The 20999-nt window shown below is 41.3% G+C and overlaps 1 protein-coding gene across 5 annotated transcripts in view; it reads left to right on the forward strand.

Annotated features, from left to right (window-relative positions):
* Vps13b (vacuolar protein sorting 13 homolog B) overlaps window positions 1-20999 on the forward strand; it is a 567993-nt gene that overhangs the window by 422394 nt on the left and 124600 nt on the right. For all 5 annotated transcript variants that reach the window (XM_076911259.1, XM_034516325.2, XM_076911256.1 and 2 more), the window contains 3 exons: window positions 15529-15731; window positions 17690-17897; window positions 18162-18346. In XM_076911259.1, coding sequence (XP_076767374.1) covers window positions 15529-15731; window positions 17690-17897; window positions 18162-18346 — 596 coding nt within the window. The remainder of the gene's footprint in view (window positions 1-15528; window positions 15732-17689; window positions 17898-18161; window positions 18347-20999) is intronic.

A 20999-nucleotide genomic window follows, 5' to 3' on the forward strand; every position in this document is an offset into this window, starting at 1 on the left:
GTGCACATGGCGTCCTATAGAAGGACTCAAGATAAAATAATTGTCAAAATTTTTTCATTAAACCCTCAACAGTTCGCACTTGTTTATCCGAATCTGCATAGCTCCCCAATGAGACAACACACTTGGGGTTTCTTTGGTTCTCCCTCACTTTCTCTTTGATCCTTTTTGATGTGCTGACTTTAATAAACACAGTCAAAAACACTGTGCAAGAACATCATGGAAAAAACTACAAAGGAACGGCCCAGCAACAGAGCTCTGCTAATCCCTAACTTACGCAGGCTATTTTTAGAGAAATATTTTTTTAACACTCTTTATGTGACAATGTTATATAAACAGGGAAAAGCAGTCCTTTCCAGATGAATTTTAATTTAAGAACTGAAATAGACTTGTAATTCTAGAGGAATCCTATGTGCTAAGTAATTCTTAGAGAAACACCATTGGGAATGTACTGTAGTTATGTTCCCTCACTTGTCAAGAGGACCAAAAAAAAAAATGAGGTTGCCTAATGATTATATATTTTTTTAATCATCTAAGCTGTTAGAAACCTATGGAAATTATGTGGGGAACGGGAATAATAAAAGCACGAAACAAGAAAGCTAATGTTTTTCCCCAAATGTTGATCTGTCTGTGCAACCTAGAGAACTGTCATATTCACTTACTGATTTTAAAAATAATATAGTAGAAATTATTAACTGAGCTCATTAAATGAATTCCCATCTTCATTTTGCAGAAAAAAAATAAAATACTCCTAAACTATGAGTGTTTCAAGGGACTTGAGCCTTGCTGTTACTCCACTCTGCAGATGCTTGTGCAGCCGTGACTCATAACTAACTCCTCTGCTGGAATACTTAGTTCTCCTCCCATGTGTCTTAACGAAGTTGCCCTTGCTGCCTGATCGTAGATGTGATGCTTGTAATATCACAGGAAATCCTATGAGTGCTCTGCCAGTAACAAGATCTAAGTTAGAAATTGTATCTTACAGTTTGAAATATTTTAAAGTCATTAGTATTTCTTTGATATCTGTTAAATCTAACTCATAGTAGAATATGTTCTTTAAAGAGTTGCCACTTCCCCCAACATGGGCACACAGTGCAGTTCCCTTTTGCTGTTTGAAGCATGTCATTTGGAGACACTCGAAGAATGTAGTTATAAATTCTGAACTGGCAGCGAGTCTCTTTCCACAGGAGGGTGGGGCTGAGCTCACACTTTAGCCCCCCTGTTCCCCTGTCAGAGTAATTTATGGCTGTATTAAGATGGCATGCAAACGGGTACACAGTTGAGAGCTGTGAACTCATTGTACTTGAGCTTGCCCTTCTCTTTCTCAGGGCCAATTAAATTGGTAGCCTTTATATAGACAAAGCACAGAGGAACACAACTGGAACATCTTGATAACACAAAGGAAAAGAACCTGGATGAAGTTGTTTGGTTGGCTGTTAGAATTGGGAAACTATTGACAAGACTCTGACCATGAGACTCTAGGGCTTTTCTCCCAGGCAGTGAGTGGAACTCACTGTTAAAGGAACAGTGGCTGGAATCACTTTCCCTGCCCTTGCTGTACTTTCTTTGTATATAAACCAAATAAGAGAGAGAAAGCAAATATAGCCATTCTTTTCCATAAAATTAGGATTCGTTCCTCATGTTCACCACATCCAGGACCAGCAAAACACTGAATACAACAGAAGCTAACACTCCTTTTATGCTCTGCAAGTGAAACCAGGTCATTGGTGCAAAGTGGATCTCCCGCACTTCCTGCTGTGCTGAGATACCCTGAGGGAAGTCTGTCTTCTTTGGATGCTTCAAAGATGCAAGTTAGCCTGATGGGAAATAAAGTATTAAGTTAGGTATGACTACCTCAAATCCTGTGTTGCAGCAGTGAGCCGTTTACAGCACCCCAAAGACCCTTGTTTTCAGAAAGAAATGCATCTCTTTCCAGGGTCTGAACAATGAGAAATGAATTTCTTGACAGTTAAAGACAGGAGAAATTTAACTTTTAAGGATCCACTAAGGATAAAAGCATAAATATAGTTAGTTGACAGTTATACAAACCACCAACAATCCTTAATGAATACTGGCTGTGGGCATCAAGGCCCTGTCATTTTTGACACTCTGTCCCAAGTAGCTTAAACCCAACACTCAAGAAAAAGTGAAATGCTTACTGGTCTGTAACATCTGGGATTTTATTTGTCATTTTGGAGTACCTGGCAAGCACAAAAGAAAGAGTAAAGGAGGATTGTCTTGACAATGAAATGAGTTACTGAATCTTGTGATAATGAAAAGCAGAAGAATTCTAATGCCTTTCTATAGTCCCTGAGGTAGAGATACGTTTATGATTTTGCAGAAGTAAAATGTAGGCGGGCAGAACAGATGGCCTAGAGTCCATGAAACATAATAGCTCCTCATCCCTGGACTGAGCACCACTGTTAATCCCAGGCAGATTCCCTCCTAGTGCTCTGTAATAAGGCTCAAAGTCACTACTGGTGAGCTAGGACTGCCTCTTTTACACTCTGAAATTACTCACGACTACTTATTTTTATATGTAAGGATAGTTTTCTGTGCATTCTGGTAAACTATTGAGGCATTCCCCCAAATGTGGGAGGTCCTGAACTTTAAGATGAAATAAAAACTAGTAAAAGATATTATAATTTCCCCCATAATACTTCATATTATTTTTCTAATATGATGAAAAATAAAACCTAACTATATGAGACCCAACATTTAGATTTCTTTGTTGTGATCATTATAATGTGTGAGTAGATAAAGTCTAAGACAGTAATAAACAGTATCAACCCTCAAGAAAGGTCAATTTTATGTTTTATTTAGTTGTGTGTGTATGACGTAGGGGTGTGGGGGGTATGCCACAGTATATGTGTAGGCCAGAAGACAATTCTGTGGACTCAATTCTAATGTCCCATCTTTTCAGGGGTTCTGGGGATTAGAATCAAATCATCAGCATGCAATGGATAGTGCCATTATACTGCATCATCCCACAAGCCCAGAAAAGGGCCTTTCTACACACACACACACACACACACACACACGGGGGGGGGGGGGGGCAGATGGAGAGAGGGGAATGAATATGAATGTTTAATATTTTTAAAAACTAGTTGATTTTTTGCTATTTGGACATGTTTATACAGAAGTCATTTATTGTCATTTATTTTGTTGAAACAGGTCCACATCTTTGATTTTTGTGATATATATTTGTTCTGTGATGAAAAGCTATGTCTATAAAATGCTTATCATTTGACACATACATTTTATGTTTTAGTGCTGATGTAGCCTCCAAATCTGCCCATCAGGAATCATTTAAAATTCAGAGTATAATAACTTCAGAGAAATAGAAGGTAACCACTATATTGAATCTCCAATATATTCAAGGATGCATACAAAATGAAAACTTTGTAATGAGCCACAGAACAGGGCTATCAGGGCAATCTCCTGTCCAGTGGTGAACATGATGTACCTGCCCAGCCTTCTAGAGGAGGATGAGCTCACATCAGGCAGATAACCATCTCTGACTTTTTCTTCTGATTCATCACTGACCTGAACTCCGTTTGAACCTTGTTAGACAAAAAACAAACAAAATTCCTGGTCCAAACTATAAAATATAATTAAGCCCTTTTGAAACGATGTGTAAAAGAACATTGCTGTACCCCCACTTATAACCACTACCACCACCACAACCAATAAAGTTAAATCAAGCACTGCCTGTAATGGATTAAAATAATAAATGTTCCTGGATTTCAGTGTTTGAAGTGCTTGAAGAAAACAGGCTTCCAGCAGCCGGAGTAGCTGAATGTAGGAAAGACATTTATTAATGATGAGTTCAAGGCTGTGGCCTGTGTAATATCATTGCTTTCTGTTCACCGTGTGTCACACGCTCTTGTAGTTTACTCAGCCCACGTGTATCCATGTACAACAATGAAAAGCTTGATTGTTTTAGCAAAAGAATTGTTAACTGTATAAATATGGATCTCTTGGGAAATCTTCATCAGACTGTTTCCTTTTAATAAGAAACCCTTTACTGTCATTATAATGTCCTGTGTAATCCACCTTCAAACCTCATCTCCACCAATATTAGCTTATTTCTCGTTACCAAAATTATCAGATTCTGAACTTAATCTAATTTGTTTGCCAGAATGGTTTTGGCCTCAAGTGATGTATTTTTACCATAGTCCATAACAGTGATGCTTGCCTGTCCTATATGATGCCATAATGTGGTGAAGCAGTTGCTTTCTGTTTCAGTTTCTCTAAATTTGGTTGCATCTGGATAAAAACAACTGATACAGACTTCACACATAATCACATCAAAACAGTGCATTTGGAGAGAAGAAAGGGAGCCTTTAAGACAACAAAATTGCTGTCAGGTGACATGAAATTCATTGCACAAAAGGTTTCTGTGGAAGAAACGTTCCAGCCCTAGTGATTAAGTATTAGAGACCTTTTCCTAGCAGCCCTCCTTTTCATCCTAATAACATCATTAGTGGTCTGTGAAATGGGTGTGCATTAAATGTTCCAGCCTTGAGACTATGGGAAACTAGAAGGCTACAGATAAATTACCCCATGCTGTTGTTTTTGTGAAAGTATTGAGTTCTGCCTGTGGCCACAGCAGATTGCCCTCTTCTCCACAGAAGTGAGCAGGCTGTGTGCTTGAGAGATTACTGGGAAAACAAGCCTGGCAGGAATTAATAAATGAAAATATATGAGATACTTTTTTATACCCTGGCTGGTCCCCTAGACGCATTGGGTATGTTACTATAACATGCTGGGGCTATGCAAGAGCCTGGGACAGGAAAACATTGACTTACAGTGCTGTTACTACTTGCATAATGAAATCAGTAACCTAACTACGAACAGTGTTTGTCACGCAGCAGAGCACTTAAAGCAGATTGACAGAGTCGACATGCCTGCTACTTATGGGCCTCTTCTCCCTCTGTCAGCTAAACTATGCCGCTTGAATGCTGAAGCCATGGATCATTAATGTTTGAGCTAAACTTTATTTTTAAAGACATACTTTAGTTGGGCGGTGTTGGCGCACGCCTTTAATCCCAGCACTTGGGAGGCAGAGGCAGGTAGATTTCTGAGTTCGAGGCCATCCTGGTCTACAGAGTGAGTTCCAGGACAGCCAGGGCTACATAGAGAAACCCTGTTTCAAAAAAAAAAACAAAAAAAAAAAACAAAAATAAATAAATTAATAAAGGCATACATTTTTAAATCAAGAAGCCCTTTGTCCTTTCCTCCCATAAAATTTATGACCTAAACATATTGCATTTAATATTTACTAAATAGTAATGATACCAACTTGATAGAATAGTAACTACAAACAAAACCTTTAGTCGGTCTCCACAGCCCTAGTTTCACATTCCTTACTTATAGCTTACTTGAAACATTAAAATGATCTCATGGACTATGAGTACTATGTGCCATTATATGTCAGTGAATCCTGGGATTAAACTCAGTGAGCTAGTCTTAACTGCTTCATTGGGATAAGCCTGAAAAGGTAGACTTTTGCACAAGGATATTTTGAGGTAAAATGGACTTTGATGGCCTCTGGTTTTTCTGATGTATCAAGCTTTTATTATGTAGACCAAGACCAGGTTCTAAGTCACTACAGTCATATTTTGCTTTCAACATTAAGTTTATATGCAATCTTCACCCATATGACTGACTGCAGAAATCACTTCTGCAGGCGTGATAGCACATGCCTGTATCTGGAAGGCAAGAGGAGCTGGAGCTCACAGCCGACGTGGGCTACATAGTGAGACCCTGGCCTCCTAAAACACAAACCCAGCAGAACTTTCTTCAGCTATTGTGTCCATCTAAGAAACTTTACAAGTATCTTTTACCTTCTTCCTCTCTAAGAAGGCTGTCATTTATTCTTCAATATGTGGTTGTAATACCAGGGAAATGTTAGTGATCCCCCAAAAACAGACAGGAGCCAATCTGTTGCAACTCACAGCAGAGTCTTTATTCTATTCAAGCTAGCTCAGGGCCCCAATCACACCACTGTCACACAGGATGGTTTTTGTGGTGGGGGAGCCCAAAATGTCTATTGGGGCAAGACTTCATAGTAAGCAGCAAGTGGGGAGCGGGTGCAAGCATCTATTGGAAGGCTACTGTGGCCTTTAACATAATTGGCTGGTGCTGGGAGTCGTCATATTATAAACTTAATTTCTGCTCTCCTCTGCATTGGTGATTGTTAGGCAGGGTGAGGGCTTGTAACCTGAGGGTGCAGGTTTGTTGGGGGAATAACCTGAAAACACTGGTCTTGTTGAGGGTGTAACCTGAAAGCGCTGGTCTTGTTGGGGATTAGCCTAGAGACTGAAGCTAGTCTTGGGTTTTGTTGGAGGGGAGCAGCTTGGAAACTAATGTTAAGTACTAGCCTGTTAGTTTACCTGAATTCAAATGTAGGTCAGGTTCTCTAAAATCAAATCTGAATGTAAAAGATTTGGCCTCTCATGGTCAAATGTGCCAGTCAGCTTTCTTAAAACATGTCCATATGATCCAATCAAATCTTGCTTTCCTAATACACTCATATAGTGTAAGACAGCAAGCATGGTGGCCATCTGGAGGAGGGATAGTGATCTTCCATTACTTCATGGTGTTTACATTTTAATTTTTCAAGATCCAAGAGTTTTAAAACACTTCACAAATATAACTTTCCTAGACAAGGACAGAGTATGAGCAGCCAAGGTAGAAAGATGTTTCTTCTTTCATGAGAAATTTTCCTTTTAACTTTTTATTGATTCTTTGTGTATTTCACATCATGTATCCCAGTCCTCCTTATCTTCCCATCCCTCCATACCCACCCTGTACCCTTGCAGCCTTCCTCTCAAAAGAAAACAAAACAGTTCCACACAAACACCTCACCAAGGAAGCTACAGTGTGACACATAGAACACCCTTTTGCCCAGACAGCTTAATTGCAAATGGTCCTTGCAGTGAGTCATTGGTCTGGTTCAAGGCCTCTAACTTCTGCTACACTATCAATACTAGATCCTCTCTGGAACTCCTATCTGACAATCCTGTTGTTACCCATGTCATGGAGATACCGGAGCTTTGCTTCTGAAGGACTGACCCCTTCATGTGCTCCTGCAGTTCACAGATAGAACTGTGCACTTGAGTTCAAGTACCTGTCAGATGTTGGAGTGGGCCAACTCAAAGCCCTGGATCTGGACCTGGGTAGTAGCTAAGTTGTTCGGCCCACCAGCTTTCTTGAGCTTGTGCTACCAGGACCAGTTCTCCAGCTCTCCCTAGGTGATGGATGGGTGGGACCAGCTCCATCACACTGTTCAGGTGGGAGTGGGGCAAGCTCGCCCATCTGCAGCAGGTGATGAGGGGCTGAGCAAACTCTCTAGCACCCAAGCCATAGCAGAGCCAGCTCACCCACCTGCTACAGGTGGTGGGGCCCGGGGAGGGAGGTGCCCACAGCTGCCCAGGCAGGGGCAGGGGCAGCTCTCCACTCTCACTCCATCAGGGCTAGCTATCCTGGACCAGTGCCACCAGAGCCACCTCTTCCATGCTGCCCAGGTGAGGGGCTCTCTTACTGTAGGCAGGGGATATGGCCAGTTCAACACAATGCTCAGACATCATCATGGACTCAGGCTGCAGCCCAGACCACTGACATCTGGATGGCCTTCAGTGGCAACACAGGCCACAGCCATCAGCACAGATCCTGGCTGCAGTAGGACTCAGACCCAGACATGGCCCTTAGCTGCAGCACAGGCCCAGACATCACCATGACCCCTCCTCATATCCAACTGTTCCTTACAACGGTCACTTTTCCGGTTCCACCTCCTTTTCAGTGCACTGCTTGGCTATGCTCTCCCCCATCTCTCTGTCACATACTGCTCATCACAGTTGCAGCAGGCAAGCACTTGTATCTTTTCCATAGTCATCTCTGGGGGTTGGGGGCGGGAAGCAAGTGTTTGGGTGTCTCAAAATTTTCCTTTTACATAGAAAGAAGAAAAGAATAACTTCTTCAAACTTATTTTCCTAGTTTCTTATATTGAGAAGACAGGCTTGGATTAAAGCCGGGATCCAGTCTTATTCTCTACATAGGACTGGGTAAGAGGTCTTGGGGGCTGCAGTTCTCCCTACAAGAAATTAAAAGGTATCTTGGAGAAAGGCCACCAAACTAGGTCTCACTTCCTGCTATTTTGTTCTGGGCACTGTTACCCTTTGTTCACTGAACAGTGGATATAGTTCCTTGTTTTACTGCATTACTTTATTGAGTATTTTTACTTATGAAATTAATAGGCATAAAATGTTTACATAAGATTATTGCAAACTTGAGTAGAAGTAGGGTCCAATCAACTTACACATTCTGTTTGAGGATGGAAAACAGGGTGATTTTGTTTTTCATTTTTATACAACCAAGTGCTATTTTTTATGTGCTTCACAATAATATGAAAGAACATGAAATGGAAAGATTTTGGTTTTAGGGGGCTTAGTCATATTTTTGTGGATTATACTTAAAAGTTTTTTTTCATCCTTTTTGAGGCATTCTGATGTTTCCCTGTTATGCTAATTTGCTTCCGGATGTTTCTAACATATGCTTGCTGATTTTTAGTGGCCCAAGATTACTTCCAGCTGGATTAAAAACAAACAAACAATACCTGGCTTCACTCTGCTCACACTTGTGGTCATTGAGTACTCTCAAAACTGGACTCAGGAGCTTGGATTAGCTTGCAGATGGCCTGTGGGGGGAGGATTGTGATATGGGGGTGAGTCATCCTGAAGCCACAGGCTGGCTGTGCTTTTAAATGTTTTTCAAAACAAGTGGTTTGCATTTGTTGGTCCTCTAGAGGAGTAGTCTAAAGGTCATAAGATTTTTGTTTCTTGAATGCAGTTTTTATATTTGCTGAAAAGTATGTCAATCTGCAAACAAAGCAAGATGCCCATTTTCCACATCAGGTATTTCTGACAAGATTCCTTCGTGCTGTTACACCTCAATGACTCTAATTAAATATCTGCCATTGGTTTTTTGGTTTTTTTTTTTTTTTTAATAATCAGGGTTCTCTAGAGTCACAGTACTTATGGATTGTCTCTATATATTAAGGAAATTTATTGTGATGATTTATAGTCTGCAGTCCAACTAACCCTACAATGGGCAGCTGTGAATGGGAAGTCCAAGAATCTAGTAGTTGCTCGGTCCCATGAGGCTAGTTGTTTCAGCTGCACTTCTTTAGAAGTAGGTTCCAACAGCTGTGCTAGCAAGTAAATGCAAGCAGGCAAAGAAGAGTGAATCTTCCTTTTTCCAGTTTCCCTATGGAGGCCTCCAGCAGAAGGGGTGGCCCAGATTAAAGGTATGTGCTACCACCTGTTGAGAACCGCACTGCCCCACGTTTGGGGGCCAGAATGTTGGGGACCACTCTATCAGTGTTGGAACCTGCACTGCCAAAAGCCTTAGGGGCTAAATTGTTAGAGCCCGCACTGCCCCAAACTGCTCCAGTCCATGGGTCTGGATTCAGCAAGAGGAGCGTGAAGACAGACTCGAAGAATGGAGACCAAACAGAGTGTGATTCAATCCCATTTATTCTTCAGTCTCTCTTCTTCTCTCCAAGTCCCTAGTTCCCAGTACCAAGTCTCAGGTCTCGAGTTCCTAGTCCCTAGTCTCAAATCCTAATCCTAGTTCCTTGTCCCTAGTCTCTTTCCAAATGCCAAGTGCCTAATTGCTGCTCCAAGTCTCAAGTGTCTGTCTTCTCTCTGCCTCTTGCCTTTTATATGTCTCACTTCTAAGTCACGCCTTTAAGTCTCACACACCCAAAGGAAAATCCTGGGTATCTAAAACAAGATGTTATCAGAGTGTGCTCAGCTGTTGTAGGCTGTTGTAAACAAGTCTCTTGTCAGGGTATATGGCTCAAGATGGCTGCAAGGATGATAGCCACCTTCTGTCGGCTCCCCACAGCCACCCTTGGATCTGGGACTTGCTTTGTCCTAAGCTGACCTTGAACTCAGATCTCCTTGCCTCAGTCTTCTGGGTTTAAAGGCATGTACTACCTTGCCTGGGCCTAAGCTTTTCATGGCCACTGTGCCTCAAGATCTCCATGCCCAAATCCAGGTCAGAAACTTGTGTCTTCCTGCCTCAAGATCTAGATCACAGGTGAGCCCTCCAATTTTGAACTGTAATTCATTCCAGATATAGTCAAGTTGACAATCAGGAATAGCCATTATAATCCACTCCTTGTCAACTTGACACAAATTATATCTCATCTCCAAGTGAAACAATAACTAGGTCATAAATATACCTAACATGGTATAACTATTCCTCATACAATCACAATCGAAAACGCATTTGTAAGTTTAGAATAGGTCAGTGTCCCTTGGGAACATTCTTTTAGTATCTCAACTTAAATACTGATTGATGTTAAGGAAATTGGAAGAAAGCACAAATATCTATACAAATGTATACTTAACAAAATAAAACAGAAGCACTCATATTACTTTATAATACTTGTTTCTGCAACTGGTTATGTGGCTTTAGATGGTATTTATAACTACCTTCCTGTACTACCTATTCTGTATTTTCTCCACCCTCTGTAAGCACCGCAGCAGGTCTTGGCCCTTTTCCTGGAGGAGTGACCCATACCTTCATTCCTGATGGGTCTGTGCCCTCCTTTGTCATCGTACTTGATTAAGCTGTTGTAGTTTTCCATTGACTTTAATCACAGGACATGGTAGTACTAAGAGATGCCCTAAGTGATTTCCTGCACTCCAGACATAATCCTTCTTACCTCCATTGTGGAGAGGCAATCTAGTTTTCCCATGGTAATCTGGATCTATCACCTCTCCAACACTGTTATTCCTTTCTTAGCTTGTTGGTTTAAAGACGTTAGAAGCCCAACATGACCAAAAGGAAGTCTGAGCTTCCAGTTCAATGGAGTGTTTATTGTGGCTCCTAGTAGGAGCACTCCCTGCTCTGGAACCAAAACTTCTAGGCTAGCAGAACCTAGGGTTGGGGGGACAGGAAGCAAAAACTTTCTTAGAGGGTCACTAGGAGTGGTAGTGAGTGGATTTATTCCCTTTTCCACTCCTTGAGTCCTGGACCCATGGATCCTAGCCATGGGAGAAACTGTACCATATATCAGACACTGATTGAAAGCCTGTACTGCCTTCTAAAGACCTCTGCCCCAGCCCTCCATGCTGCTGCCACCTAATTGGTGCTGTAACTGCATCTTCAAAAGGCCATTTCGTCTTCCTATCAGACCAGCTGCTTCAGGATGGTGGGGAACATGGTAAGACCAGTGAATTCCTGGGCCCACTGTCACACTTTTCTGGCTGTTCCTTGGTCAGAAGCAATGCTGTGAGGAATACCATGATGATGGATAAGGCATTCTGTAAGTCCACGGATGGTGGTTTTGGCAGAAGCCTTATGTACAGTAAAGGCAATACCATGACCAGAATAATTATCTACTCCAATAAGAACAAAACGTTGTCCTTTCCACAGAGGAAGTGGTCCAGTGTAGTCAACCTGCCACCAAGTTGCTGTCTGGTCACCTCAAGGAATGGTGCCATATCTGGGGCTCAGTGTTGGTCTCTGCTGTTGGCAGATCTGGCATTCAGTGGCAGCCGTAGCCGGATCAGCCTTAATGAGTGGAAGTCTGTGTTGTTGAGCCCAAGCATAACCTTCATCTTGGCCACTGTCTTAGTCAGGGTTTCTATCCCTGCACAAACATTATGACCAAGAAACAAGTTGGAGAGGAAAGGGTTTAATTCAGTTTACACTTCCACACTAATGTTCTTCATCAAAAGAAGTCAGCACTAGAACTCAAGCAGGTCAGGAAGCAGGAGCTGATGCAGAGGCCATGGGGGGATGTTACTGGCTTGCTTCCCCTACCTTGCTCAGCTTGCTTTCTTATAGAACCCAAGACCACCAGCCCAGGGATGGCACCACCCACAATGCCCACCCCCCATCCCTTGATCACTAATTGAGAAAATGCCTTACAGCTGGATCTCATGGAGGCATTTCCTCACCTGAAGCTCCATTCTCTGTGATAACTCCAGCTTGTGTCAAGTTGACACACAAAACCAGCCAATACAGCCACCATGGCCACTTTGTTCATGTGCCCATTGAGCAATGACAGGGATGGTGGGGACAGAGGCTGACTGTCCACAGAACAGGTCATCTTATCCATTTAATTATTGAACTTCTCCTCAGTTAAGGTCACCTGTTGGTGAGTCTTTATATGGGACACAAATATCTTCACATCCTTTGCCCATTTGGAGAGATCTATCCACATACTTCTTCCCCAGATGTTTGTCTCACCAATTTTCCAATTATGATCTTTCCAAGTCTCTGACCATCTAGCCAGTCCATTGGCTACAGCCCATGAGTCAGTGAACAATTAATTATATATCTGGCCATTTCTTCTTCCAAACAAACTGTAATACCGTGTGTACTGCCCACTGTAAAGATTTTCCTTCACCTGAATCTTTCAAGGATGTCCCACAAAGGTATTGTGATGCAGCAGCTATCCACTACTGGGTGGTGCCTGCTTAACGTACAGATCCATGAGTAAACCAAGTCCTAGTCTTCTCTTCCTCAGTCAGCCAATCATAGGGAACACCCCATGAGGCTATAGGTGCATGCTTGGCAGCAGATGGCATTGTAACAGGAATAGAAGAAATGATGGAGGTAGATCAAAAGTATTAACTTAAGGTGCAATTCCCAGTGAGCAAAGTTGTTATAATTTAAGCCACAAAGAATAATATTGAATTTTGACTCATAAGGTGAATATCTAGCGTTCAGTACTAATATAAATACAACTTGTAAATCGGGGAACTAGAAAGCCACCAACATAGCAATAATCATTGAGCGCCATTAGTGATTAGTAGTAGCATTAGTATATGAGAGTTAGATGAGTATCTTGTGAGTCTTCAGGGATCTTCCCTCAGGGAGGAGAGAAAGGGTGATCCTCCAGTGAGTGGGAATTCTGACAGACAAAGCTTCAATTACTGTTCATAGCCATGGAACAGAAGGATCCTGTGTCCTATGTGGTGCCCCAGGGAATCAATCTGTCAGTTATTCTGTGAGAAACACGTAACTTCATTCTGCTCATAGGAAAGCAAAAGATAAGCCAAAGTGACAGATATCCCACACAACGGTCAAGATTCATAGTCTCATCACAGGAGACAAGAAAAGCTGCAAGATTGGTCCAGATAACACCTAAACTTGGTGGCAGTCTAGCTTGAGAGAAAGACGTCCTGGGGAAGAATCCAATTTAAAATAACATCTATGGGTGTTGAGGTTCAGGCTTTAATCCCACCACCCAGTTAGTGGAAGTACTTGGTTTTCTGAGTTCAAAAAGGCGTGATCTACCAAGCAAGTTTCCAGGTTAGCCAGGGCTAAGTGGTAAGATCCTGTCTTGTAAATAAATATAAGGGTTTGTTTGTTTGCTTTGTTGGGCAAACAACAAACAAACGAAGACCTAGCTAGAGGAAGTAGCTTATCAAGGTTTTCCATTCAGCTTTCCTCTCTTATAGTGATGTAAAGTGAGAAATGTCAAAAATTTGGGAACCTTTCTTTCCTACCTGGCAAGTCTGTTCTGTGAGACAAGTCCTAAACATCCGCTGTGTGTTCAGTTCTTCCCACTGGGTCATATGGTCCTTGTTTCCAGGGTGCTCAGTGAAAAGAACCTCCACATCAGCACAGCGGCCAGGACAGCCTTTCCTTGATGACTTAAAGTGTGGGAGTGGGAGAGGATGGAGCTGGAAAGAATGAAATAGCATTGATGAAGCAGAAACATATCCAAAGCATCAAGAACCTTCAGGAAGGGACCAAAGCTTCTCAGTTTGGGCTCCTGGAGATAGTGACTTAAAATGGAAAGTAATTTAGGGGGCCTTAGTACTAACACTGCAACTGGGAGCGGTGAGTGGGACATTCACTTTAGCTCCCTGCAGATAAGTAGCTATCTCAGTGTAGGATAGTTTGGATATACATGAGGTGGGCAATATGAGTGATGTTCCCTTACTACTCATTTCTGTGTGTTTATAATGGTATCTGCATGGTGAACTAGTGTCTGATTATCTAGTGTATACTCTGTGACGTATATATCATAGTTGTCAGGAGATAGAGCAGCTCTATTGATAAAGGTGCTATTTAATTCCTGTGTGCTTTTGAGCCTATTTTTAGGTTTTTATTTTGATTTGGGGTTTTTTTTTAGAGTATAAATGAAACATAGCTTCAAACTAAGATAATTAGCTAGGCATGGTAGTGAATGCCTTTACTCCCATCAGTACAGAAGCTGAGGCAGACAGATCTCTGTATGTTTGAGGCTAGCCTGGTTCACTTAGCAAAACCTTGTATTTAAAAAATAAAAACAAAAACAAACAAAATCAAAAACAAAACAAAAAACCTCAGGCAATTGTAAAAAAAGAAGTTTTGGCAGTACATGTTTGATAAAAAGATTTAAGAAATTGATTTCTCAACATGGTAACTTTTAAACAAGCCATAGCCCAAACTTGTGGATCTCCTGCCTTCCATGGAGGATTTAAAGATGTATACCTTATTTCCACAGAAAGTACATACAACATAGGAAATTTTCAATTCTTCACAGAACTGTAAAGTCAGTATGGGTACTGTACTTTTAAAAGGTGTATATCTTGGGCCTAAGGTGTTTCTTAATCTTTCATCTTTTTACAGGATCAAATAGCATAATCCCTAGGCATTATGATCTGTCCTGGTGAAAAATCAGTTTTCATAATGACAGTTTAGAATATGAGTTTCTTGGGAGGAAAATGAACTGGCCACTTGCACTGTGCTCTTAGTACCTTGAAGTCTGCTGTATACTTTATAGAAAGGTTTTGATCCACACTCCTACTTCAAGTTCAAAAGGAAACCTACATTTTAAAGTATATTCCTTTTCTGGGTGTATTTACTTTGAACTATAGCATACAGTTTTTCTCATAAATCTAACCTGCCACTATCTGTTTTTAAGACTTTGTAAACCTCAAGTGGTTATAATGTGTGAAGTTTGGACTAAGCTAAAGTTTTTAGAAAGCATATGTTATGTATTTTGATTGTTTTATATTTTAACCTGGGCCAGCCCAAAGCTTGAGTGTTTAGCACAGTAATACACTGTACTCTGTTGCTGTAAGAAATCACAGGGAATTGCCCAATCACATCATGTCAATAACGGACAAATGAAGCAGCTCTTCTTATTCTTAATGTACTTGTTTGAAAAACTTGCACAATTTAATGAAACCGTCTTTGCTCATAAAACCTAAACTGCTCACACATGGAAAAAGTCATAATGTTTTGGCAAATATCACTTTCTTAGGAATGTGAATATCTACCTGCCTCATAACTAGAATTCTATAACAACGGCACAAAGCTGGTGGAAAGCCAACTGGGAAAGACCTGGCAAGGAGGAATTAACACTGTTTAAAAACCCTAACCTGTGTGTGTGTGTGTGTGTGTGTGTGTGTGTGTGTGTGTGTGTGTGTGTGTGTGTGAGAGAGAGAGAGAGAGAGAGAGAGAGAGAGAGAGAGAATAATTATACTGTGCACCTTTCCATGTCTCCTTCAGGCGCAAGCCTTGGATCATCATTCCGCCTCAGCATAAGTGATGTTCTCCTTAAAACAAGCCTCAAAGAAAGAAGTCGGATTCTTATAGGACCATTTTCTGCTGCTGTCAGCCTGGAAGCTAAATGGTGTAAACACAGTGGCAATCCAGGGCTGCAACAATCTATACCCAAAATATCCATGGATTTAAGAGGTGGTCTGCTACAGGTCTGTAGGGATCAGCTGTGCTTTCCCCATAAGTTTTTAACTACCCTGTGTTTTGGTTGGGTTTGGTTTGGTTTGGTTTCAAGTGCTTCACTAAAATTTAAATGTTTGTATGACAAAGTATTTAGTCAGATGGTGCCTATTGAACCTTAACAGTGTTGTTGAAGAATTGAGTCCTATACCATTCAATTCAACCTGTTTTGCCAGTAAAGTTAAATAGGTTGGGTTTAGTTATAATTGTTGTTTGTATATTTATGGTTTATGGTCATTATCACCATGGTCAATTTTAGAACATTTTCTTACCATTCATTTATCAGTTGAAGGGGTTTGGGAGTCTTTCCACTTTGAACTATTCCTGAATGTTTCTGTGAACATCTGCAGATGAGATTTTCTATGTACATCCATTTTTGTTTCCCTTGGTTGTATAACTGACAAGGGAAATGCTAGCTGGAACCTTTAGAATGGTGGGGTCGTCTCACTATAGAGTAGTCAGCATGCATCAAGCAGTGTCAACGCTTGTCATGGTTGCAGGTTCCTTAGATAGATGATGCTGAATTACTAAGACTGCACTCATGTTAATTCCCAACCTCTTATCATGTGCTTGTTCATGGAGCGTGTGAGCATCTCGATCCTGTTTCTTTTTTTTTTTCTTTTTTATTGGATATTTTACTTATTTACATTTCAAATGTTATCTTTTTTACTGGTTTCTCCTCCAGAAACCCCCTATCCCATTCTCCTTCCCCCTGCTTCTATGAGGGTGTTCACCCACCCATTCCCACGTCCCGGTCCTGGCATTCCCCTACACTGGGGCATCAAGCCTTCCCAGGACCAAGGGCCTCTCCTCCCACTGATGTCTGACAAGGCCACCCTCTGCTACATATGCAGCTGGAGCCCTGGGTCCCTCCATGTGTACCCTGTGGTTGGTGGTTTAGTCCCTGGGAGCTCTGGTTGGTTGATATTGTTGTTCTTCCTACTCAGCTTCATCTTTATGCAACTTCATGTACCAAGATTCAGTCAGAAAACTAAAGTAACTAATGTATCAGTAAAGGGAGTGTATTAAATGAAGTATCTTAAAAAAAAATCATCATAAAGTTGTAATTTTTCAACTTCTCACTTCTTTTACTGACATGAACCACAAATTGGGGAGATGCCAAAGAAAGTACTTTGTGGCTTTGAAAAGGCTTTTGTGCAGCTTCATAATGAATTTTAATTGTACTATCTTTTTTTTTTTTTTTTTGAGGCCAAAAAGTAAGCATTAAGAACAGTTAAAAGAGAAAAATAAAGTTTATCCTCTGCGTTCTAGCCACTTGACATTAATCACTGTGCCTTACTGGTCATTGCCTCACTGGTCAAGTAGCTTTCCCGAGTTCTGCATCCTTGGCTCTCAAGCTCCTCAGATACTAAACCCTGGATTGTCAGACTGGAGTTGTATGTTGACAGTCTCACTAAACTCAAACTCTAGGAACCTTCTAAATTCAAGTCCATTGGTCAGCTTCCTTCTCTCTTGTTAGAAAGCAGCCATATGGCCAGGACTATTCGGTTTCATGACAAAGGGAAGGAACTATTCCATGGGACTATTATTTTTATTTTATTAATATTTGGCCTAGGGAAGCTGTGTTTCCTAATCTTGCCCTTTAAAAAGTATTCTCTGTCTCTCCCCACCCCTCTTTTTTCTAAATGAACTAAAAAATAATACTATACAACAATATAATATCACCATTAATCTACAGCTTAAAATTTATTATTATTCACACAATATGTAATGTTTTCCTTGTTGTTTATTTATTCAAGTATTAGAATTTCAAACAATAAATTATTAATTCTTAGAAACTATAGTTCATTATCAGTAATTAAACTGAACATAACTATAGTGTCACATTAATTCAAACATGATGGTACCTAATTATCCTCAAGAGACGTCTATGTTTAAAGACTGTTAACTTTTTCATACCCTTTTGAAGGTTTTCTGGGGTCAAGAACATTTGAATTGTTTGGCTCTTCTGCATGAATTATTCAGTGGGTATCTTAAGGAGGAAGGGAAGTCTGACATGCCGGTTCCCGAATCAGCACCCCATACACCATCTCCTGTGGAAAAGACTCAAGTTTTTAAGACTGAACAAAGTTCAGATGACCTGCGGACAGGCATCTTTCAGTACATACAGGATGCTGGTAAGTATATGCAGCATGAGCATACAGTGCCTGTGCCCAGATGCACTTTGAAATGAATTTGCTGAATAGCACTGTAGAGCACTTGATAGTACAGATACAGTAGAAAAGAAGTATATACCAATCATTCCCTAAAATTTACTTTTTCCATCTTAAATCATATTTATACTGACCAATTAGTTTCTTTGTGTGATTTTCTTTTATTCTCTCTCTGAGAAACAAACATATTCCTTCTTAAAAACTTATAATTTTGTTTTCATTTGGCAGAACCTTTGAAACTCCCTGGTATGTATGAAGTCTTGTTTTATAATGAAACAGAAGAGAGCCCAGGGATGATGCTATGGAGATATCCAGAACCTCGAGTGCTCACCCTTGTACGAATAACCCCTGTGCCTTTCAACACTACAGAGGATCCAGATATTAGCACAGCAGACCTGGGTGATGTGCTGCAGGTATGTGAAGGCTGAGTTTTCCCTTTCCAGAATAAAAGCATTGTGAGGAAATGGTTAGAATATACTTCTTATATCAGTCACAGCAAAGATGTATACATGTATAAAAAGGAGAGCTATAGTTTGATGTCTCTAGACCATTTAAAGTAGTACAGATCTAGGGCAGTTCCAGGGGCCCAGGCAGCATGCAGGAAGGTTGGTGATTCTCAGCAGCCAGAGTCAGTATCAGGTCATGTGATGTTTTATAACTTAATAAAAAATATAAGGAACCAAGATGTGAGCAAAGTTTAAAATCAGAAAGGCTGACCTAGAGAACAAGACAGTGCTTCAGTTTCTAGAAGCTGAAGAGAGCTTGCTCTAGAATTCACAGTGTGGGTAAAGGAATCAGGCAGGAGAAACAGGAGAGAGGCCCTTATGCCAAGCCCCTGAGATGCTGGAGCTGTGCTCACAGTCTGCCTGTGAGGACCAGAGTATAACTTGGGGCTGGGAATGGATCTCACTGATAGAACTACTCTTAAGTTGCAATCTTAGAATCACATAAACTGTCTTATTTCCTTGGAGAAGTTGAGAACAGAATAAAATGCCAAACCTTAGTGTTGCCCTTAGGGATCAGAGAGCAGCTAACACAGTCTCAGGTGTTGGACCTCATGCTAACACAAAAAAGGTTGTGGTTGTTGAAGGGTAGAAGTCTCCCAACTTCGTCTTTCAAAAGGAACCTTCCTGTTGTCACAGTTGTTTCCTTGCAGTGCTGTCAAAGCGTGTGCTGGAGGCTCAGGTATCATGTTAAGTGGCTGATCCTAGATAGAAGGAGAGTAGGAAACGAGAGCTCTTGGTCATTTAGTGCAGGTGCTGTGGGCTTTGAAGTCTCTTTTACCGGCCTTCATATTACTAAGTCAATTACCTGAGGCAAACTTCTGATCTTGAGCTTCAGTTTCCTTATCCAGAAATAGCAGTTGGTGTTGTCACCCTTTCAAGATAGTTCTGGACTATTACAGTCAATAGGACATTATAGCTAATATTCTTAAATAAATGTCTTTGCACATAGTGAGGTCTTAAATACTCATTCCTGCTCTCTACTCATTTTACACAAATCCCCAGAGAGTGTTAAGAGACGTCTCAGTGTCTTTGCAGCCTTTTCTCCCATCCAGCCTTGCCTTCCAACATCCTTTAGGAACCGATGGACGTTCCATTGCTGTCACCCTGCTGTGCCTACATGATCACCTCTTATGCCCTGGGCATGGAACATGTCTATTCAGTAAATTAGCCTATTCAGTAGTCCCCAGACTAGCCCTAACTACCCACTGTCCCTTGTCTAGTTTGATTTCTGTTGTACCAAACACCATAATCAAAGCAGACTTGGGGCAGAAAGGTTTATTTCAGCTTACACTTCTAGGTCACAGTCTAATACTGGGGGAAGTCAGGACAGGAACTCAAGCAGAAGCCACAAAGGATCAGTGTTTACTGGCTTTCTATCCTGGCTCATGGTCAGCTTGCTTCCTGATCCAGCATGGACCTTCCTACATCAATGAACAGTCAATAGAATACTCCAGAGATGTGCCTGCAGGCCAGTCTGATCTATGTAATTCCTCAGTCGGTTCCCTCCTGGCACTATTATTTGTGTCAAGTTGATAATAACAAAATAATAAAATAGAAGAAGCCAGCACACCTTGAATTACTTCTCTACTAGAAACTGAAGTCCTGTCTACTCTTAGAACAGCTTACACTCTGCCCTCCCTGAGCAGCATGCCTGAATGTGCTGTCCTCTTCCTGAAACCCTGGAGCTTTTATGCCACTACTTTGCTGCTGTTGTTCATTTTATTCATTCATTCCCTTGTAACCTATCCCTTTATATCTTCTTTTCTTCCCAGATTGTGTAGCTCAAGAAATGGGCCACATCTAACTTACCACTCTGTTCCTGATAGTAGCCAATGCAACACAGTTGCTCCAAAATTGTTAGGCATAAATCCATGGATGCTTGGGTTCCTACTGCCTGCTATGCAGGAGTATTGCATGGATTAACACACTGTGATGTTAAAGTGTACACACTGACTTCTAAATTGCGCTGTGTCAGGATGGAGCTTGCCATTGGCTCCTTGCCAACAGGTCCAGGCGAGGAGTCTGGTCCTGCCTGGCCTCTCTGGGCTGAGCGGGATGGTGGGTGTCAATGGCACAAAAGAAAGACACCAAACTGGGAGTCTTGTAGAAGCAGAAACTCAACTCTATTGCATCAGCCTCTCGAATATATATATATATATTTGGAGCATAGGGGATTTTTGGTGGGGTGAGATGACATAGGAGGCAGGGAAGGGTAACAGAGGGTATGGGATGACTGACAGGGCCAATGCCAAAGCTCTACATCAGCAACGACTGGGCAGAGGCAGGGCCAGACAGGTCTTGCTGAGTCACTCCAATGCAGAAGTGATTGAGATAGGTCTCAAAACTTTAGCCAGGCTTAGGCTCTCCCACAAGGCCGCAGAAACTCAAGCCAGGCTCCAGTTTGTCCTCAAGGCCCAAACCAGGGCCAAAATGGGGCCCAACAGCATGCTCTTCTTCAGTGGCATCATATAACATGAACTCATTATTCAACACAGGCTCTTGGTGAGCTCATTGAATATTTTGCCAAGATCATTTTCTCTAACAGAAGCTATTTCCTAAA

This window comes from Arvicanthis niloticus, chromosome 13, assembly GCF_011762505.2.
Source record: "Arvicanthis niloticus isolate mArvNil1 chromosome 13, mArvNil1.pat.X, whole genome shotgun sequence".
NCBI lineage: Eukaryota > Metazoa > Chordata > Mammalia > Rodentia > Muridae > Arvicanthis > Arvicanthis niloticus.